The sequence below is a fragment of the Guillardia theta genome (genome assembly GCF_000315625.1).
Source record: "Guillardia theta CCMP2712 unplaced genomic scaffold GUITHscaffold_71, whole genome shotgun sequence".
Classification (NCBI taxonomy): Eukaryota; class Cryptophyceae; order Pyrenomonadales; family Geminigeraceae; genus Guillardia; species Guillardia theta.
The window spans coordinates 85,595-103,798 of NW_005434603.1; the positions used below are offsets into that span (position 1 = coordinate 85,595).

The window sequence follows — 18,204 nt, forward strand, 5'->3', positions numbered from 1 at the left end:
GGGGACTGCACGCAGACCGGCTCGGATGCAGTCCCAGGCCAAGCTACACTCATCAGCCTTCCAGCGGAACCGCGACATCTCCCGCTCACCCCAATACCCCACCTCCTCATCCATCGCTCCATGCCGCACGAGCTCCGCCTCCACCTCCTTCTCCTCCTCCTCCTCCTTCTCCTCCTCCTTGCCTCCGTCATGCTCGCATCCCCTGTGCGACTCCTGGTGTCCGCAGCAATCATGGGGGTGACAACCTTGCTTTTCCTTGCCTCCTGCTTCTCTCTTCCTCCCGCATCGCCACTTTGGGGTGTCGAGGCCCTCGGGAACGCCTGCTCTCCTCCCCTCCCGCACCCGAGGGGGCATTTCTACTCCCACCTTCACGCCTTCCGCCGACCCGAAGGAGAAGGCGAAGGAGGAGGGGGGGGAGGGGGAGGAGAAGGAGGAGGGGAGACTCGTGCTGGAGTCGGACCCAGTCTGCCATGGAGCAATGGCTGAGGAGTCGCCGTCCTGGAGGGACCGGGAGATGTCTCGTTTGATCTGGAAGGCAACTGATTGTATCCTCTCCCTCTCTGCCTCTGAGCTGATCTGCATGCAGACCTCAAGGCAGGAAGACAGGAGGGAGGAGGACACCAGAGTCTCCTTCTCCCGTTGCTCACCTGGATTCGCCTCCTCCTCGCCTTCTCCTCCTCCCTGCTCAATGGTTGGATCGCAATAAACCTCCTCGAGCTCGTTGCCTTCCGCTTGAACAAGGTCTGCATCGGACGCGTCCCTGCTCGCCCTCAGAACAGGCTCAAACGACAAGCAGCACCGGTACCTTGCTTGACCGGGATCAGGACCCTGGGCTTCAGCCGGACCCTCCGTGAAAGGGCGATCAGGTCCTTGTCCTGCAGGAGAAGGTGAGCAACAAGACAGCAGGAGGTCATCTGGGCTACCGGAACCTTGCCGAGAGAGGTGCTTGCTCTGAATTTCCACCGCTCACAGTTGGAGCTCCTTGACTTGGGGATGAACCAGGTCCTCTGCCTCAGAGTCTTGATGTGGAGCCAACGGAACCTGGGCATGCATGCGTCATACGTACGGCAAGGGGCAGGGTGAGAAGGAAGAGGAGAGAAGACAGGAGTAACAAGAAGAAGGACAAGGCAGGAAGAGAGGGGCGACCTGCGAGATTTTTCCCTTATCTCAAGGGTCGTGCCAGTCAGGACAATCTCGGTGTTCATGGTCTTGCAAACGACTCCAAGTTTCATCCAGAAGCTGTACCAGTCGAACTTCTTCTCCTTGCTCCCCTCAAGCTTAAGCTTCTTCACCCTCTTACTCGCGGACTTTTCTGACCGAGTCTCACTGGAGGCTGACAGGCTGTCCGTCGACCACGTTGCCTCGGGCATTACAGATCGTTTGACGAGGTCAAACTTGGGGAGGGTTGCGATGGGCCGGATCTCCTCGCTCTCGAAGCTGGTAGCTGGCTTGATAGCGGCATGCCCTGACCCTTGATCGCTTCGCTCTTGAGGACTCGCGATGCCCATGACCTCGTCGGGTTCGCTTGAACAGTTTGAGATAGACGAGCTCTCGAGCTGCGATGATCTCAGCGACGCCCCGAACCGCGCAAATGCTGAGATGCCATGCTTGGCTGGAGAGCGCTTCACAGCCCAGGGAGCCATGAGGAGAAACGAGTTGAGGAGAGGACCTTGTCCGATAACAATCAAAGCCTAGATACTTCAGCTTGAGCAAGGTCGATGATCAGTTCTCGAGCAGGGAGGAAGTAGCACGAGGCACCGGTATCATATCCTTCATCTCCTTCAGCATCGCTCCTCCCTTACCTCCCGCCATCCTCCTCCCTCGACCTTACTCCTGCCGTTCCCCCCATCACTTTCGGCCGTTGACCTTTTTTACTTTGTTGACTCCTCAAACCATCACTGAGAGCTCCCAGAGTGGCAAGCGGACGCAGCCAGTGCCACCCGGCGTCACGGAAGGTTCGGCCCGGCCCGGCCGGCGCCGCTGCCAGGCTTAGCCGAGCGGATTCTGACCTTTAGGCAAGCTTACATGGTTGCCCATGCCCGGGCTCACTTCGAGTGAAAGACCAGTGCGAGGACATTCATGGCGGGGGCTGGCACGGGCCGGGCGACAGTGACGTTGCCAAGTTGGATCATGAGGGGTACGGTCACAATGTATATAGTTCAATATACTGCTAGTGAATCAGTTGAGATGACTTGCTGCTAACTTGATGATCGCTGCGATGAGCCCCACTGACAGGGCAATAGCGAGGAAGACATATACCTGGCACCTGACCAACATCGTTACACACCCCAGCACGAGCCCCTACGATCACACTGACCCGCACACCCCCTGCCGCGTCCTCGTGCGCCTCCGTGTGCGGATGGATTGTGCCCTGAGTTGCTGGGAGGAAGACGTATGAGCGCCCACAGGCGCAAGCATGCTGGTTGAGGCACCTGCAGCGCTCGGAGAACTTCTTGAGTGTAGAGAAGATCAGGAGTTCTATCTTGCTCGATCTCCACGATCATCTATTTCACATGTCACGCAGTGTGTGAGGCCTGCGGGTGTTTACCTTCTCCACGTGAGGCAACATCTTGACTGGTTCTATCGGTTCCACTTTCTCCCTGTCAGTCTTCGTGCACATTTCTCCAAGAATCCTGCCACAACATCATCCGTTCAATCGCGGAAGAACCTGTGCTGCTACCATTCGTTGCCGTCTAACATGTGAAGTAAAGCGGCGATGAGCTCTATCCTATCATTGATTGATTTGAAGAGCGTTTCGCAGCCTTCACACAAACCCATGTAAGTTGAATCCATAAATCCATCAAGCGCTACCTTCTTCTCCTGGCTTTGTGCTGAGGACTGTGATGCCACGGTCTCTATCAGCAGTTGACATGTTGATGTGTGAGATGCACTCTCTGATGAAATCAGCAATGTGAGCAAGAGCTCTGAGAGCATTGTGATGCAGCGGGAAAGAGACGGGAGACCAGAAGCAAGCAGCACTCACCGGCATGACGGGCACAACCATACTCCGTTCGAAGTCAGGGCGAAGCGTTCAGTGCTCTGAGCACAGGCCGCACAGAGGTAGTGCTTGCACCTGCCCCGGAAGGATCAGCCGTATGTCTTCATCCCTCGTTGCCTCTTCACCCGGTCACGACGGAGCTCTCACACTGGAGGTCTTCAAGGCAGATGCAGCACTCCCTACCTTCGCACGTATTCTCGGGCTCTTCGGTCGAGCCCCCAAACACGTTACGGGCAGGCCACATGGCTCGCACAATCTGAAGCTCGTAGAGACTCCTAGAGCTCGTAGACTCCGTTAAGGGCATGTTCGACGTGCGCTGGGGGTCGATGATAGACCGTTCGATGTTGATCGCAACGCTCCTCTCTTCAGCCTGCCTCCGGTTCGACGGGGCTCGCCCGATGCAAGCAAGGGTCCCTTCTCTGCCGGGGAAGCAAGACGCAGCATGGCACTCCTCACTCGCCGGTGATTCTGAGCTGAGCTCGCCGGTCAGCGGGACCTCAGCACGGCGTCCGTCAGAGGAATCCACCAGGAGGCGAACGTCCTGTGTGGATCTTGGCTGAGCGCGGTCAATGTCCGCCAGGTCCGATGTTTCATCTGCTGGTCGGGTCTCCTCGGGGTTCAGATTCACCTTCAAGAACGTCAATCTAGCTTCCTACCTCAAGGAAAACTCGCTCTCTCACCAGGTCACCGGGTGGGTCGGGCGAGCCTTCCAGTAAGGAAGGATCGTCTTGGGGCTCGCTTAAGTGATGCATCTGGGAGCGGCTTGCAGTCTGATCCTTATTGTGAGTCCACACGATTGTCCACTACTGCACACTGTGCCAACCAGCCTGAAGATGCTCGAATGAGTTTCTGCAGAGAAGGATCATGTCAAAGTCGACCGAGGAACAAACAGCTGTCCACAAAGAAAAGAAGGAAAACAGATGTTGATATCAAAGTATTGTAACTGAACAATGTCATGGGGTTGACAAGATATCCGAACTTCTTATCCATTTCTCTCCCTCAAGATTGTTTTACGTTCTGCTCCCTAAGTCTCCAGGCCCCACCTGTACAGCTCACTGCTCACAAAGGAGCGGCATCTCATTCAGGATGCAAAGACAACCAAGGTCATTTCAATCATCACAAGTGCCTAGATAAAGAGCTTTGTCAAATCCCGATGCCATACTCTCACGTGTGGTGCTTCCCTGTGCTAGGTCCGATCGAAACTTTCTGCATCCTCCAACTTTGCGGGAAAATTTTGCTCCCCTCACCTAGTCATGCACGAACATCTACAAACGAATGTGACATCTCGGCGTCGATATGCTGTTTCTTGATGTCTAGCACTGGATCCCAAAAACTGCCATTATGATAGTCGAACCTTTGCTTTCCCTCCATTTCTCTTCCCTTTCCTTCATGCCATTCTTCTACCTCCGGCTCCTTCAATCAATGACCCACTACCCCCACCCCCTCGATTGTGAGTGTGCCCTCACCAAGACAGGCAGTCGATGCCTCCACCCCTACCCCGATCTACTGAATTCCCCTCTAGACCTGAACTTTCACCACCCCTCAGGCTTTAATGCACCCCCCGTCACAGAAACTACCCCACCCCACATCAGAGATTCCTGACCCGGTCTATTCCCCGGGATATTTCAGTCCAGTCCTCCTCAATGCAGCAATTGATCACCCACCCACCCTACTGTATATTTCTTGCCCCCCGGGGGGGGGGTATTTTTGGTACCATGCTAGGGTGGGGGAGGATGCTGGATGAAAGAAAGGGTTCAAAGTACCCCCTTCGATGGCAGTACCCTACCTCCAGTGTTAACTTGACTTGAAGACTGAACGGCTCGGACCGGGTGCAAGTCTTTAGCAGTACCGTATACCACCGGTCCCTCCGACCAGCAGGGTACCGCTACTATCCGGCAGTCACTGATTGCATGTGCAGTGATGAGTAAAACTTTAGTACGTCAAACCATTTAATCTCAGTACTCCATGTTCAATCTTTGTGTCGATCGTTGTACCAGTTACTTTAAAATAGTGTTGCACAAGTACTGGGAGTATATCATCTTTTATAAAGCTAGAATCAGTTTTTGACCCGGAACTTCCGTCCACCGCCGGGTCCGAGAACTCAGTGCTGCTGGCGGTCGGTCTGAGTTGAAGCGGCGCCGGGCCCGGGCGGCCCAACTTGGCCCCGGCCCGCCCCGGCCGGGCGGGCCCGGCCGGACTCCCCGTACGGTCACGAGTCTCACGGACGGTTGTTGAATCCGGCTGCCACAGCCACCGCGCGGGAGGCTGGCCGCCGGGCGGGGCCGCCGGGCGGCGGGCCGGCCCGCCGCGCCGCCCGGCACACTGGCAGTGGGGTGAGAAGGCCCGGTGTTCAACTTCAAGTTAAGTGGCCAACCGTGACTGAGGTTTTCGTGTCTTTACGCCGCACTGCGCAGGCGGGCCCACGAGCATATCTATCTGATGGGGGGGGGGGGCGGTCTTGAAGGCGCTGAGGGGGTCCTACGATAGCGGTATTGTAACGGTGTAGTACCCCTGAACCCCAATTATGTACAGTCAAAATCACCGGTAGTCAATAGATCCAGTACCCCCAGTACCCCTTCGAATTCGTAGATGGGTCATCGGGTTCAGATGTTGAATGATCAGGATGTGGGCCAGGGTTGGAAAGGATTTCACAGAATCGAGAACCGTCATAAAATAACTTGGAAAATTGACAATAAATCTTTCAAATTTTGAAATATTAATATAAACATTCTTATGACATACGCAAACACTGATTATTCTCTGGGGTCTTCGGGAAAAGAATGCTGAAGAAGGGCGAGCATGCAGTAAATTCAGGCGGGTAGTTCAAGGGCACGAGGATCTATGGAGGGAGGGAGGGAGGAGAGCGAGCATGTGCATGAGCAAGGGCAGCAAGAACACAATCAAGCGAGGAAGGGAGTGCCCTGATGAGATGGGACATCATTTGTGTATCGCATGCCAAGGAAGGGGTGAACTTGGACGAAGCACCGTTTTTTTCAACACTGCCTGAACGAGAGTAGCGGGGAAAGCAGACTCGAAAAAGAATGAGATAAATGTAGGAGTAATGGTAGAATTTTCTGTGCAGCGGTCAGGATGTGTTGTGTGCCCCTGGATGCATCGCATGCGCTGTTCAGTGAGTCCGTGCTGTTACACAATGGCATTTCGGCATACACGTGTGCAATAATCCAAGCGAGTGATCATGCATGTACATGTTGTACTTTGCAAGATTACTTTTGTGATTGACAAAATCACATTTCTCACTTCGACTGATTCATCTCTTTGAGCGCAGGAGGTCGTTGTTGCCCCGCTGGTTGAGTCGACGCTTGAGTGTTGAGTGGTCCCGGTCGATGATCTGTGAGCGAGACTGATCATCAGGAGTTCTTGAGTGTTGCAAATGTCAATCTTTCTCCGCAAGCTTGCAAGCAACAACAAGTCGCCCAACTTCCAGAGCTCTCAGGGAGTAATCGGGAGGCACGTTCGCCTCGAGGAGCATGGGAACACGGTCTTCTGCTGTGCCTTCTCCGGCGAGTCGGAGACGCACGACATCGAGCTTGCAACTGCCGCATATGATGGGACGACGAGGATCTGGGATGTTGCAAAATGCACTCAAAACACGAGCAAGAAGAGCAAGTCTGTCCACCACTTGCTCGCTCCCCGCACAATGACTCTCTGTTTCCCGCAGGAAGATATTGAAGGGAAACTCAGGAGGGGTCTGGTGTTGCGTGTACTCCTCTAGCTCCCACGTTCTGGTGTCTGGGTGCTCCAAAGGCACTCTGTGTGCCTACTCGAGAGGCAAGTATCAGATCCTTGGCCGTCAGGACCTTGCTCACGGGCCCAACGCTGTGTTCTCCGCTTCCATGGTGAGACGTCCTGTCGCTACGCAGGCTGCTCGTCTTAGTGTGGTGCAGCACGACCGGAGCGATGTGCTGGCGACCGGCGGAGGAGACAAGCGCCTGAAGCTGTGGAGAGTCGACGATGCTGATGTGAGAGCGCAGTTAAGACTCGTCGTTGTTGCCGTTGATGCTGCTCCCTAGAGCGCTACCCCGGGTATCTCAGCCTTGTCGACGCTGACTGGTCACTCGGGCGATGTTGTGTCATGCTGCTTCAAGCCCAACACAGTACTGCACGCGCGTGAGGGGAGGACGTCGTTGACTGTCGTGCAGGATCTGTTGGTGTCGGGGAGTGAGGACCGACATATCCGAGTCTGGGACATCAACAGCAACGAATGTCTGCAGACGCTGATCGGACACACGGCAGAAGTCTGTGCGTGCAGCTACGACCGAGACGGGTCGATGCTGGCGACTGCCAGCAGCGACAAGACGGTCGGGAGGAGGGAGTGGTGAGGCATGCTAGCTGACAGCAGCATCAGGTGAGAATCTGGGACTCAAGGCAGAAGAATCGTTGCATCCAGACTATCAGTGGGCACAAGGCGTCAGTCTACTCCTGCACCTTCCGAAAGTGTTCTTTCGACCTGCTTGCTTCGGCTTCTCAGGTGAATCCTCCGGTTCTCACGTCCTTGGTGTGAACGGCGGGCAGGACGGCAGCGTCGCCATTTGGGATCCAAGGAACTGGAAATGCTGCCAGGTGCAAGGGAGGAGGAGCTGTCAATAAATCTCACTGTTCGCTTGCAGGTTATCCGCCAGCACCAGGGAGAGGTGGTTGGCCTGGCTTTCCATCCCCACGGTACCATGCTGGCGACCGGGTCGGCCGACATGGCGGTCAACTTGTACTTCGTGAGGAACGAGGGCCCTCAGGTGAGGAGTTCCTGGAATGAGGAGAGGGGAGATGATGAGGCCGATGGCAGGAGGCGGACTATGTCGACTTTGCTGGAGACTGGGAGAAGGAAGAGCCTACTTCGCCCATCAATGGCTCGAGCCCGCAGGTTGCGGCTCCTTACAGTCGTCCTCTTTATCCTCACCCGCGCCGCAGGTCCCCGGCTCCTCCTCCCTTAGACCCGCAAGCGGCCCCATGGTGCGAGCACGCATGCGAGTATGCGCAGTTGTGGCTGACGGGTTTGAAGGTGATGGAGGTGGCGACCGAGTTCTCCCCGAGCATACGGCCAGTCGACGATGAGCTGGATCCGATCTCGTCCTTCAACGGCAGGGCTCAGCTGGGGAAGCAAGCCAGTGTCGTCCGGCAGATGGAGGCTGAGAACGTCCGGCACTTCCTTGTGACGCGGCTCAGTGTCGCTGACACTCCCGAGCAGGCTGAAGATGCTCGTCTGGACCTCGTCAGCCCCGACGTCAGGAAGGAGCTCGAGGACGAGCTTGCCCTCCAGCAGATCATCCTGGAGCAGGCCATGGAGAGGAAGCACAGGGACGGCTGGAAAGTTCGGGTGAGCTTTTCCCATCGTTGGCTGCCCCGGATGACGGCAGGAGCGCAGGACGCGGACCCTGAGGACGTGGAGGAGCTGAGAGTTCTTTTGAAGAAGTTCTACGTGGAAGGTGATGAACCCTGTGCGTCTTGACCTGCTTGCTGAGCGTCATGGGCAGTCAACCCCACGAAGCTTTCGAGAATCGAGGCTATCGTGCAAGACTATGCTGATAGAGGCGGAGGGCCCACGGTCAGCTTGACAGCAGTAGACGGGAAGGTGGTGGTGACCTGGCTTGCAGGAGAGAGAAGCGCTCAACATGGACTTGCGCGCTGTACTTGCTGGTTTAGAGAGTTGGTGAGCAGACTGACGGGCTGACAGGTTTATGGTGTTGACTTGTCAAGCGTCGCCTCAAAGTGAAGCGCTGGGAGGCTGAACATAACGCTGCGACCACTATGCTAACGGTAGATATCTACTCGAATTCTTCTTAAATGTACAAAGCAGAATAAATCGAAAACTATCATTGTCGTTGTTTTTATTTCACGATAATACATCCACACCAAACCAGATCCTTTCAATACTGCCAAAAGTCCTCAGCATCTCGAGATCTCCTCTTCAATAAGTCTTGTCATCAGCTGCTAACTCTTGAGACTTCCGTGACCTGGTCCAACCCGAGCGAGCTCATTGTTTCGGCGCCTGCTCCTTCCTCATGTAGTAGATGACGACGCCTGTGCCGACCAACAGGAAGAAGATGACGAGGAGGTGAACTTCCTGCAGTTCAAGGCTGTGAGAACATAAGATGCAACAGGCTCGTCTGACCTTGTCCGTATGTCCTGCAATGTAGTGCGAGTTGCTGCTATTCGGCTTGTCTTGGATGGCCTGCAGGTGCTCATCAACGAGGTGGGAGGGGACAAGCACAGGCTTCACCTCCTCGACGGACTTGGAGATCTCCTTGCCTTTCCCTCCCTTGATGTCTTTGGGGAGGATGTCACTGGCAATCGAAGAGCTCCCTCCTGCACGAGGGTTACATCAGACCACGAGCTGCCCAGATGTGTAAAATCTCACCTGCAGACGCTGAGGGAGAGGAGGGAGCCTGAGCAGGCTGAGGGGCTGGGGGAGCTTGCTCGGTCGCAGAGGCTGAAAGAAGAGTCAGCAGCAGCTCGAGTTTCCTTACTCTGCCTGACTAACCTGCTGCTTGGAGGGACTGCTTTGACCTGGAAGGCATCGGCGCCTGCATGCTTGCTACCTGCGACTGCACCGCAAGCTGCTTGCTCTGCGTGGGAGCCACGGAGTTCTGCTGCATCTGTGAGTCGGATGCCTGCTGAGCCTGTTGGGCAGCAGCGTGCGGGGCGAATTGAGGCATCCCACTAAGGTCCTGGTAGTGGGGAGCTTTTTGCTCAGCCTTGACCGTCTGATCTCCAGCCAAGAAAGCTGCCGAGGGGAGAACGTTAGAACAAGCAGATCCCAACCCTCCACACAACTCACAGATCACAAGGGCCCCTGCGATGATGCCCAGGAAGACAGTGCCAGCGTTCCAGTTGCTCTTGGATGGGCTCTTTGAAGGATTTCTATTCACATAGGATGTAGGCGCCACTGCACCATACAAGGCCATCCTCCCAGTACAACTGTTGACAAGAAGAGATGAGAAACCTGAATTTCGATTCACAACTTGGGTTTTTTGATGTCTAATTGAGACAAGGACCGCAATCATGATTTTGACAATTCCTCGAAATTGAATGCAATCTCTGTCACCTACTGATTTCAAGCTTGTATGGAATCTGACGCACTTCCTTTGTTTCTATGGAACTACGTATTTTGAATGGCACTGATCTGTTTTCCGCATGCTTTTCAATCGAACATGGGGATGAAAATTCTCAATAGATCGTCAAACAACCAACCCTCTCGTTCAGGATCACATGACCGTCCTTTTTTCAATCTGAATCTCTAATCTCGAATACCTATCTGCAGCTCTCGACAGGGATCCCATGTCTTTTTGTCATAATATGGCGCATCACCGAGCGCACTTGTATCTAACATCATCTCATCATCTCATCATCTCATCATCTCATCATCTCATCATCTCATAATCTCTTCTCGCATGTTTCTTTCGCATTCTCTTCCCTCCATCGCTTCTCATTCACACATGTAGAGCATCTCCTGCTGCTAGACTGTGACTCCCAAAATAGCTCGACCTACCCTACCCTCCCTCAAGTACCCTACCTCTCTTCAACACCCACCGTCTTTACTACCCCAACCATCCAGTATCCCCAGATTTGTTATTAAAAGAAGGGGTTCAAGAGGCCATTGCATCCAGCCTGATATACTGATCGTTCTGCTACCTACCCCTTGTAGAAAGACCCCCGTTCATAGGGTCTATCAGCGGGGTGGTCTGACGGCAGGGCCTCCTAGTCCCGGACTCCCCGATACCGGGCTGCCCATCCCCGGGCCCGGGGAGTCCGATCATCATGATGATCAACCCGGCCCGGCGTGCCTTCCGCAGTTGTGTCCGCACTGCCAGGCTGCCAGTCACTGAGTGACTCCCGTCACGGGTGTCACCCTCGCGGCCTCCACCGCCTTTCCGCCGGACAGTTCTGCGGCCCGGGATTAGGCTTACTAAGTTACTGTTCATCCCCGCGACACTGTGACAACCGTGACTGATCGGACCGGACGAGTCCGAGTCCCGGAGCCAGGCTGAGTCCGAGTACTGCAGCACACAGGCTGGCAGTGACGCCGGCCGCCGGAAGTTCGGGCGAGCCTCGGAGTTCCGAACTCGGAACTGAAGTTCAACTTCCGAGTCAGCGGCGTTGGCCGCCCCGGCGTCACAGTGCACTGGCAGCCCGGCCTGGGACAGTCAGAGACAGCCGTGAGAGCCCCGTCACGAGTCCAAGGGCTCTCAGTCAAAGTACCGTACGGTTCAGTGCTCAGCGGCCCCCGCACCCCGGCCCGTTCATGGACTCAGTGACGGGTCAGCCCGGCGGAGTCAGAACTCCATTTGATGTATTTGATTACTGAACTTAAATGAACTACCCGGTGCTGAAGGCTGGTTGAAAGTCAAACCTCCGAGTCGTCGCCAAGAAAGCGAGCGACGTCCTTCTTCTTTCTCAGCACCTCAATCGGCGCTGACATCGCGAGCCGCATGTTCTTCTCCTCCTCTGCAGACGCCAGGGGCAGCAGAAGTGACAGGCAGAGCCGCAGACCCTCGTCCTCTTCCATCCCCCCGAGGTCACAAAGCATCAGCTTTGCCTCCACTACCTCCAGCGCCGTCATCCCTGCCCTGTACTCCATGCGCCCCTGCCTCGTCCTGGCCTGCAGCACCTCCAGCAGCTGCTCCTTCTTGCACTTGTTGATCAGGTACTGCAAGACCCTGTGCTGCCCTCCTTCGCACGCGTGATGCACGCACGTCCAGCCCTTGTCGTCCTCCTCCACCGCCATCCTCACTCCATCCAGCCTCCATAGCTTCCTCAGCAAATCCAGGTGCCCATGCAGCGCAGCTACATGCAGGCAGTTCTTCCCGTCCAGGGACCGCTGCAGCAGCAGCTTCTTCCCCCCCTCCTCTACCAGCAGCTCCACTATCTCCGTGTGTCCACCCCGGCTCGCACACAGAACAGGCGTCATGCCCTCTGAGCTGACGGCAAGCAGACTAGCCCTGTGGTACAGCAGCAGCTCGACACAGTCGAGCTTGCCCTGGAGGCAGGAGGAGTGCAGAGGTGTCTCCCCGTGCCTGTTTCCCAGCTCGACATCTGCCCGATGTTCCAGCAGCATCTTACAGATCTCCGCGTACCCTCCTGTTGCTGCCGAGTTCAGCGCCGTGTACCCCTGTCTGTTCCTCACGTCCAGCTGGCTTCCTGCTCGCAGCAGCAGCCCGACGTGCTCGCTGTTGCCCTGCGAGGCGGCTCGGATCAGCGCCGTCTCCTCGTCGATCCCGCTGATCCTGTCGATTCCGTCGGCGTCTGCTATGAGACCTTCCCGCTGTGCCAGCACCAGCGCCGATCGCCTCCGCGCTGCCTCGATGTTGGCTAGCTTGTCCAGGCAAGGAGACTTGACTGGCATCTTCAGCAGCCTGTCGTCCTCGTCCTCGTCCTCGTCCTCGTCCTCGTCCTCGTCCTTCTCTCCTGCTCTCTCCTCCTGATCCTCCTCCTCCTCCTCCTCCTCCAACCTCACGAGCGGAGCCGACGATTTCTCCCTCCTCCCCTTCCCATGACCTCCCTCGCCTCTGTTCTCTTGCATTCTGCCGCTGATCCACGCACTCTCCCACGCGTCGAACGCTGCGAACAGCGTCTTCCTCCTCCACCTGCTCATGCTTCGCTGCGCGCTCCTGTGCAGCATTTCCATCTTCGCTGTCTTGCTCTCCTCCTGTCGCAGCTTCCCCTTGACCAGCCGGTGCACCTGGAGAGAGCGCATTAGAGGAGGAGAAGAGAAAGAAACAAACTTGCAGACGAGCAGAGCAGCGACAGACAGGGGAAACAACAACAACAACGACAACGACGATGACAACGACAACAATGACAACGACAACAACAGAAGCAGCAGCAGCCGCAGCAGCAGCAGCAACAACAAGGAGCTCAGCGTGAGGAATTGAAGTAAGAGGAAAACGGTCAAAATTCAGACAGCGCTGGAGCATGGAGATCAGTTGTTCTACCTGAGTGAGCGAAAGGTCGTGAATCCTGTGAAGTCCTGCGCTCTTCCAGTACCTCATCACATCCTTGGAACCTTCCCGCACGTCCCGCAGCTCCTCCAGCGCGAGCGAGTAGTTCGCCTCCTCGTTGTACCACTGGGCCCCCCGGGCCTGGCAGGTGGCGACAAAGTTGCGGCACTCTTGCATGATGTGGCGCGAGATTTCAGCGAAGTTGAGGCGGCTCCTGCTCCCTCCCTCCTTCCCTCGCAGGTTCTTTTCCACCGCCAGGTCTCGATGAATCTCATGCAGCGTGTTGACGGCTGCGGCGACGTGAAGTTGCTTCCTCCTCCCCTCGAGATCCTCCCTGACGTTCACACCCCGTCACCGCCTCGAGATGGTGACCGGGGTGGAAAAAGGGGTAGGAGAGGAAGACGAGAGAAGGAGGAGAAGATAGCATGGGAAGGAGGAAGAAGAATGAGTGAAGAGGAGGAGGAAGGAGAAAGTTGAGAAGGGAGGAAGGAGATAATGGAGAAGAGGGAGGAAGCAAAACTTTTCGTCCCTCACCTTGTGAGGCACTTCAAGTTCACGTTGAGCCGGATGGAGAGGATAAGGACGAGCTTCCTGCCAACCTTCTCCAGCCGCGGGCTGCCGATGATCTCCAGGTTAGACAGAGGCGGGAACAGGATCTCATTCTCCTTAGGATACTGCGACAGCCACGAAAGCGAGGCTCCTCGGTCGACCTGCCCGACGTCGATCTCAAAGATGCATGGGAACTCTCCGTTAGCCGCGTACTGCAAGGCAACCTCCCTCTTCTCAGACGTCGACATGAAGGAAGGCTCTACCACCCCCTTGCAGCCAAACACGTCCTCGTCCTGAAAGCTCCGGGGTAGCTTCATCCCCTTCAGCCCCCGGTACACCTTCCTGGACCTCGGCACCCGCAGGATGTTGGAAAGCTTCATGATCCCCGACGTGATCATGTGGATGGTGTTGACGTAGTGGTCCTCCCGCTCCAGGTGCTCCCTCGCACTCATCACTGTCCTCCTCAGCGTCTCGTTGTACAGCACGTACATAGGCCCTGCTCACGGTCGTCAGGACGGCAGCAGCAGAGCAACTGGAGCATGCCTGTGTACAGCCGCAGGGCGATCACTTCCTCCTTGGTCAGCTTCGCCCTCTTGTACTCCTCCTGCTCCAAGAAGTGCGAGAGGGGCACACGGCTCCTCCCTCCCTCTCGCTCTCCAGGGTATGTCTTGCTCGGCTCAGGGTCGACGACGAACTCCCACTCCTCGCAAGGACAAGTCTCCTGCTCAACCCCTTGGTGAGCGCAGCAGAATCACTCCCTCCCTCCCTCCTGCTCTCTCAGATCCCCATCAAGATCTTTATGTAGCTGCTTGCTTCCTAGTCCTTGGCGCTCTTGCTCTCCTCCTGCCCCCATGGCTCCCTCCAACTCCCCTACTCTACAATAATGTTTGCTGCTGCTGCTGCTGCTGCTGCTGCTGCTGCTGCTGCTGCTGCTGCTGCTGCTGCTGCTGCTGCTGCTGCTGCTGCTGCTGCTGCTGCACCATACCGTATCGTAGTTGGTGGCCTCGAAGACCTCCCTGCTTGCGTGCTCCTCTTTCATCGCCTCATAGATCGAGAAGGACGGCAGGCCGATCATGCCTTCCAGTCCTTGCTTGAACAGCTCCAGTCCCCCAAAGTTGCCCACCACCACCTACCATCTCATTCAAATTCGATTTCCTCTCCTCTTCTCGTTTCCTCGTGAGCTCTCCCACCTTACCGTCCCATCCTTGCCCTCCTCCCAGCCCATTCCCTCCTCACTTCCTCTTTGCCTCCTCCATCTGACCTGTCAACTCCTGCGTTCTTCCCTCACCCCTTTCCCACCTCCTCACCTTGGCAAATTTGTCGTTGCCAGAATGGACCTCGGGCTCGTCGGCCCCGCGCAGCACCGCCCTCTCAGCGCGGATCCCATCATGCAGGCAGCCAGCAATCTCCTCCTCCAGTCCCCTCAGGCTCTCCGTCACCTCTTGGAGATCCATCGAGCTCAGTCTCATCCACAGATCGTCCCCCATGTCCTTGTTTACAAGGTCCCTCCTCCATGTTCGCTCCAACAGCCTTCCGGCAATCTTCTTTGCTACCTCCTTCTCCCTGAACACCTTCTCTATCCACAGCTCAAACGAGATCCTTGACTCGTCCAGCACAATCTTCTGCTCGTGTCAGAAAACGTCAGAGCTTCGAACGAGCTACAACAAGTCAGGGAACAACATCCCCTTCAACCCCCCGACAAGATGTGAAAAGATTTCATCACCTTCAGCTCCATCCCATACAGCGTGAGTAGACACTCCAAGTCTGAGCTCTGCTCTTCTCCAGCTGCCCCTGCCCCTGCCCCTGCCCCTGCCCCTGCCCCTGCCCCTTCCCCTGCCCCTGCTCCCGCTTCTCCTCCTGCTTCTCCAGTCAGCCCTGCTCCTTGCGTTTCATGATTCTCATTGTCATGGGGCGTCGCTATAGCAAGACATCGTCAGGCATCCTCTAGCTCAGGTCAACATCACACCTGCTATGTTATCATCATCTCGCGCCTCCCCATCGCTTTCTTCCCTCCCTGTACGGCGGGCATCGTTGATAGGAGATGACGAGGCTAGGTTCCAGTCCTTCAGCAGCAGCCCATGGGCAGCTCCTCTCCCCCCCCCTCCTCCTCCATCCTCCTTGGCTCGTGCAAAGTTGTTTCCTTTCCCTGAACCGAACTTGCTCCACGCGGACAGGACGGCCTCTCGAGCCGACCAAGTCACCCCCTCGTTGAAACCTTTCGGTCGAAAGATGTCGGCCATGCTTCCCGGACTCCTCAGCTTACTCAGGATCGCTGTGCCTTCGCCTTCGGGCCTGTGAGGTTGCATCTCCTCCGAACTCAGCGACGAGGGGTTCGATGAAGACAAGGATGACGCCGAGGTCTTTCTGGAACCAACGGGGTCCCTCTGCAGTCGTTCGTACATGACGTGTGCTTGCTGCAGCACCTGGTCGAATTCCTTAGCTGTCAACCTGCTTCTTCTTCTCTTTTTCTCCTCAGCTTCTTCCTGTCTCCTCGGCTCTGCCTTGCAATTCATTAGCTCGATCTGCAGCTTCGCTATCTCAAGATCGAGCCTCGTTGCTCCTGCGCTCATCCCTGCCCCTCCCGTCGGAAGATTGCCCATCAGCTCCCGGATGTTTCCCACGAGAGCAATCGGATCCATCCTGACGTTCCGTGCGATGCAACTTGATAGAAAGCTGCGCACACAGACGTCTTGATACAGAAAAGTCCCGTCGATGAGAGGAGGAGGAGGGGCAGGATGAAATTAATCCGAGGCGGCAGGTGCACAGGAAGCCGCGGGCGCTACAGGGCGAAGCTGCTGCGTCACAAAGACTCCAATCAATCGATCATGTCACCATGCTCTTTGACCGAGCAGGCGAAGTCCTGAGAAACTTCTCAGCACAGAGGAAAGAAGAGGATGAATGGGAGAAAGCACTAAAACAAACAGCAACAGAGAGCCGGCTATCAGACCCATAAGGTCTATCATTCCCTCCTCTCCCCACTTCCTCCTCTCCCATCCCTCTACTCATCGCTCTTGCTAAGGTTTCCCCTCTCCTTTCTTCTCCCCGCCATATCCACCCGATCCTATCCCTGCCTCGCCACTGCCCCCCTCCTGCTCTCCCATTGCTGCCTTCCTGCCATTGTGTACCCATGACACCCAATTTACTGGCGAAAAAAAAAAAAAGATATCATTTAAAATTCAATTTACTGGCCGAAAAAAAGATATCATTTAAAATTATAAAGATACTTTAACTCAACTTTGAGTCTCAGTACTAAATGGCGCCCGGACAGCGACCGGTCCGGCTGTGCCTGTAAATTGGCGGGTTTGAAAGATCAGTGAGCCCTGCATGCGTCAGCCTTCACGAAAACAGAGCTTTTCGTGTGCAAGTAGGCTATCATGTAACGGATATTTGGACCCCTACCTCCCCTTTGGGGGCCATAGTCTTATCTCCGCACTGGGGTCATCGAGTCGTACTACGACCCTCGACCCTATGACCCCACCCTACTTTCAGAGGATGTCCTTATTCTGTTTCCTCAGGGTATGATATTCTTTGATTGCCGTCAAGATAAAGATTCATCATATCTAGACTTTGGCATGCTTACATCACCCCCACCCCTCCCTTGCAACAAAAGGAAGCCTCGAGTTTTTACGGGACTCCGTGCTTGATTTGCCCCCTCCCCCCGCGCCACCACCTCCTCTTCCTTTCCTCTGCCACTTGAAACTGCTCTACTGCCCCCATCTTTGACGTGCTTCACGTTTTGTATCTCCTTGTGCTCCTTCCACGTATTCTATCCTTTTATAGGGATTTCAACAGCACCTCCTCCACCCCACCAGTCCCCGGTTCTCCGTGGTTTCCTGAGGTTGTGCCTTCACGCTAGCAACCGGACTTTCACCTCCTCATTCGACAGTCAAGAGACTCATCTGTCTATTTGCTACCAGACAACTCCTTGTGTTTGATAGTTCTTTATGGATACGCCTACTGTTACAGACGATATACTCTTTCTTGCGAACCTCAAGCCAAAGCGCCTCTTTCTTCCCCAAGCCAAAAGGATACAAAAATTCGCTCACACACAGCAGATCCCCAAGACTGCACGAGCGAAGTCTTTCATCCCCTCTACTTTTCCAAATGGCCGTCTCGATAGGTCAGCTTCAGCCGTCAGTCCATCTTCACCTGGCTGCCCTCATGACCACAAGTCGTTCTCGCCCTTCCACCTTCAACAAGAACCCCTTTCTCCTGTTCAGCAGTCGAGGAAGAAGGTGCTAATGAGGACCAACTCAGAGCGAGTGATTCATCCGGGAGACTTCGTCTTTCACTCTTCACCCATGCACTTCCTCGAGTCTCTGAACCTCCACAGGTATTCCAATGCCAACGACACGATTAAGTACTTCGGATGATTGCAAGCTGAGCATGATGCAAGATGTGTGACCGTACTTTGTGACTTGTCACAACGTTTATGACTCAATAAAATTATGTCTGTCATGTACGCTCGCCGCTTCGAGGCTGCTGACAGCCTGAGTTGGTTGGTAAGTCGAAATCAGTCCTGAGCCTCAGCATCCATCACGCGGCCACTCACCTTGAGAAGGGCTCGACGACCGCGGGGATCGGACAGGGGACGGTGACATGTCACTGATTGTCCTCGTACTGATTTTTAACTTAACTTTGAGTAAAAAGTCACTGACGGTCACGGTGCACAACGGCAGTGCCACGGTGGCGACTCAAGTTGCG

The 18,204-nt window shown here is 55.5% G+C and overlaps 3 protein-coding genes across 3 annotated transcripts in view; 1 reads left to right on the forward strand and 2 right to left on the reverse strand.

Annotated features, from left to right (window-relative positions):
* Positions 1–3,750, reverse strand: part of GUITHDRAFT_143091 (hypothetical protein) — a gene marked incomplete at both ends in the record, with an annotated part of 6,256 nt that extends 2,506 nt beyond the window's left edge. The window contains 13 exons of the mRNA XM_005826840.1: positions 18–576; positions 648–760; positions 806–875; positions 924–1,041; positions 1,147–1,669; positions 2,193–2,266; positions 2,326–2,504; positions 2,549–2,633; positions 2,681–2,762; positions 2,812–2,924; positions 2,984–3,073; positions 3,124–3,626; positions 3,679–3,750. Of these exons, the coding sequence (XP_005826897.1) occupies positions 18–576; positions 648–760; positions 806–875; positions 924–1,041; positions 1,147–1,669; positions 2,193–2,266; positions 2,326–2,504; positions 2,549–2,633; positions 2,681–2,762; positions 2,812–2,924; positions 2,984–3,073; positions 3,124–3,626; positions 3,679–3,750 (2,581 nt within the window). The remainder of the gene's footprint in view (positions 1–17; positions 577–647; positions 761–805; positions 876–923; positions 1,042–1,146; positions 1,670–2,192; positions 2,267–2,325; positions 2,505–2,548; positions 2,634–2,680; positions 2,763–2,811; positions 2,925–2,983; positions 3,074–3,123; positions 3,627–3,678) is intronic.
* A 3,102-nt stretch (positions 3,751–6,852) lies between these two features.
* GUITHDRAFT_75987 (hypothetical protein) lies at positions 6,853–7,338 on the forward strand (the record flags this gene model as incomplete). The annotated part of the gene is made up of 3 exons (XM_005826841.1): positions 6,853–6,963; positions 7,030–7,113; positions 7,159–7,338. The coding sequence occupies 3 exons, from the start codon at positions 6,853–6,855 to the stop codon at positions 7,336–7,338; spliced, it is 375 nt and encodes a 124-aa protein (XP_005826898.1).
* Positions 7,339–8,827: 1,489 nt separating this feature from the next.
* GUITHDRAFT_164796 (hypothetical protein) lies at positions 8,828–9,933 on the reverse strand. Its single transcript, XM_005826842.1, has 6 exons — positions 9,792–9,933; positions 9,495–9,737; positions 9,372–9,443; positions 9,234–9,319; positions 9,126–9,185; positions 8,828–9,077 (listed from the first exon to the last, which is right to left on the reverse strand). The coding sequence occupies exons 1-6, from the start codon at positions 9,916–9,918 to the stop codon at positions 8,988–8,990; spliced, it is 678 nt and encodes a 225-aa protein (XP_005826899.1). The 5' UTR covers positions 9,919–9,933; the 3' UTR covers positions 8,828–8,987.
* Positions 9,934–18,204: the final 8,271 nt, after the last annotated feature.

Excerpts from the sequence above, each read along its gene's own strand:
- GUITHDRAFT_164796 (XM_005826842.1), bottom strand. The coding sequence starts at position 9,918 with ATGGCCTTGTATGGTGCAGTGGCGCCTACATCCTATGTGAATAGAAAT. Across the intron at positions 9,444-9,494 it reads GCAGTCCCTCCAAGCAGCAG|CCTCTGCGACCGAGCAAGCT; the intron begins GTTAGTCAGGCA and ends CTCTTCTTTCAG. Across the intron at positions 9,320-9,371 it reads CTCTCCCTCAGCGTCTGCAG|GAGGGAGCTCTTCGATTGCC; the intron begins GTGAGATTTTAC and ends ACCCTCGTGCAG.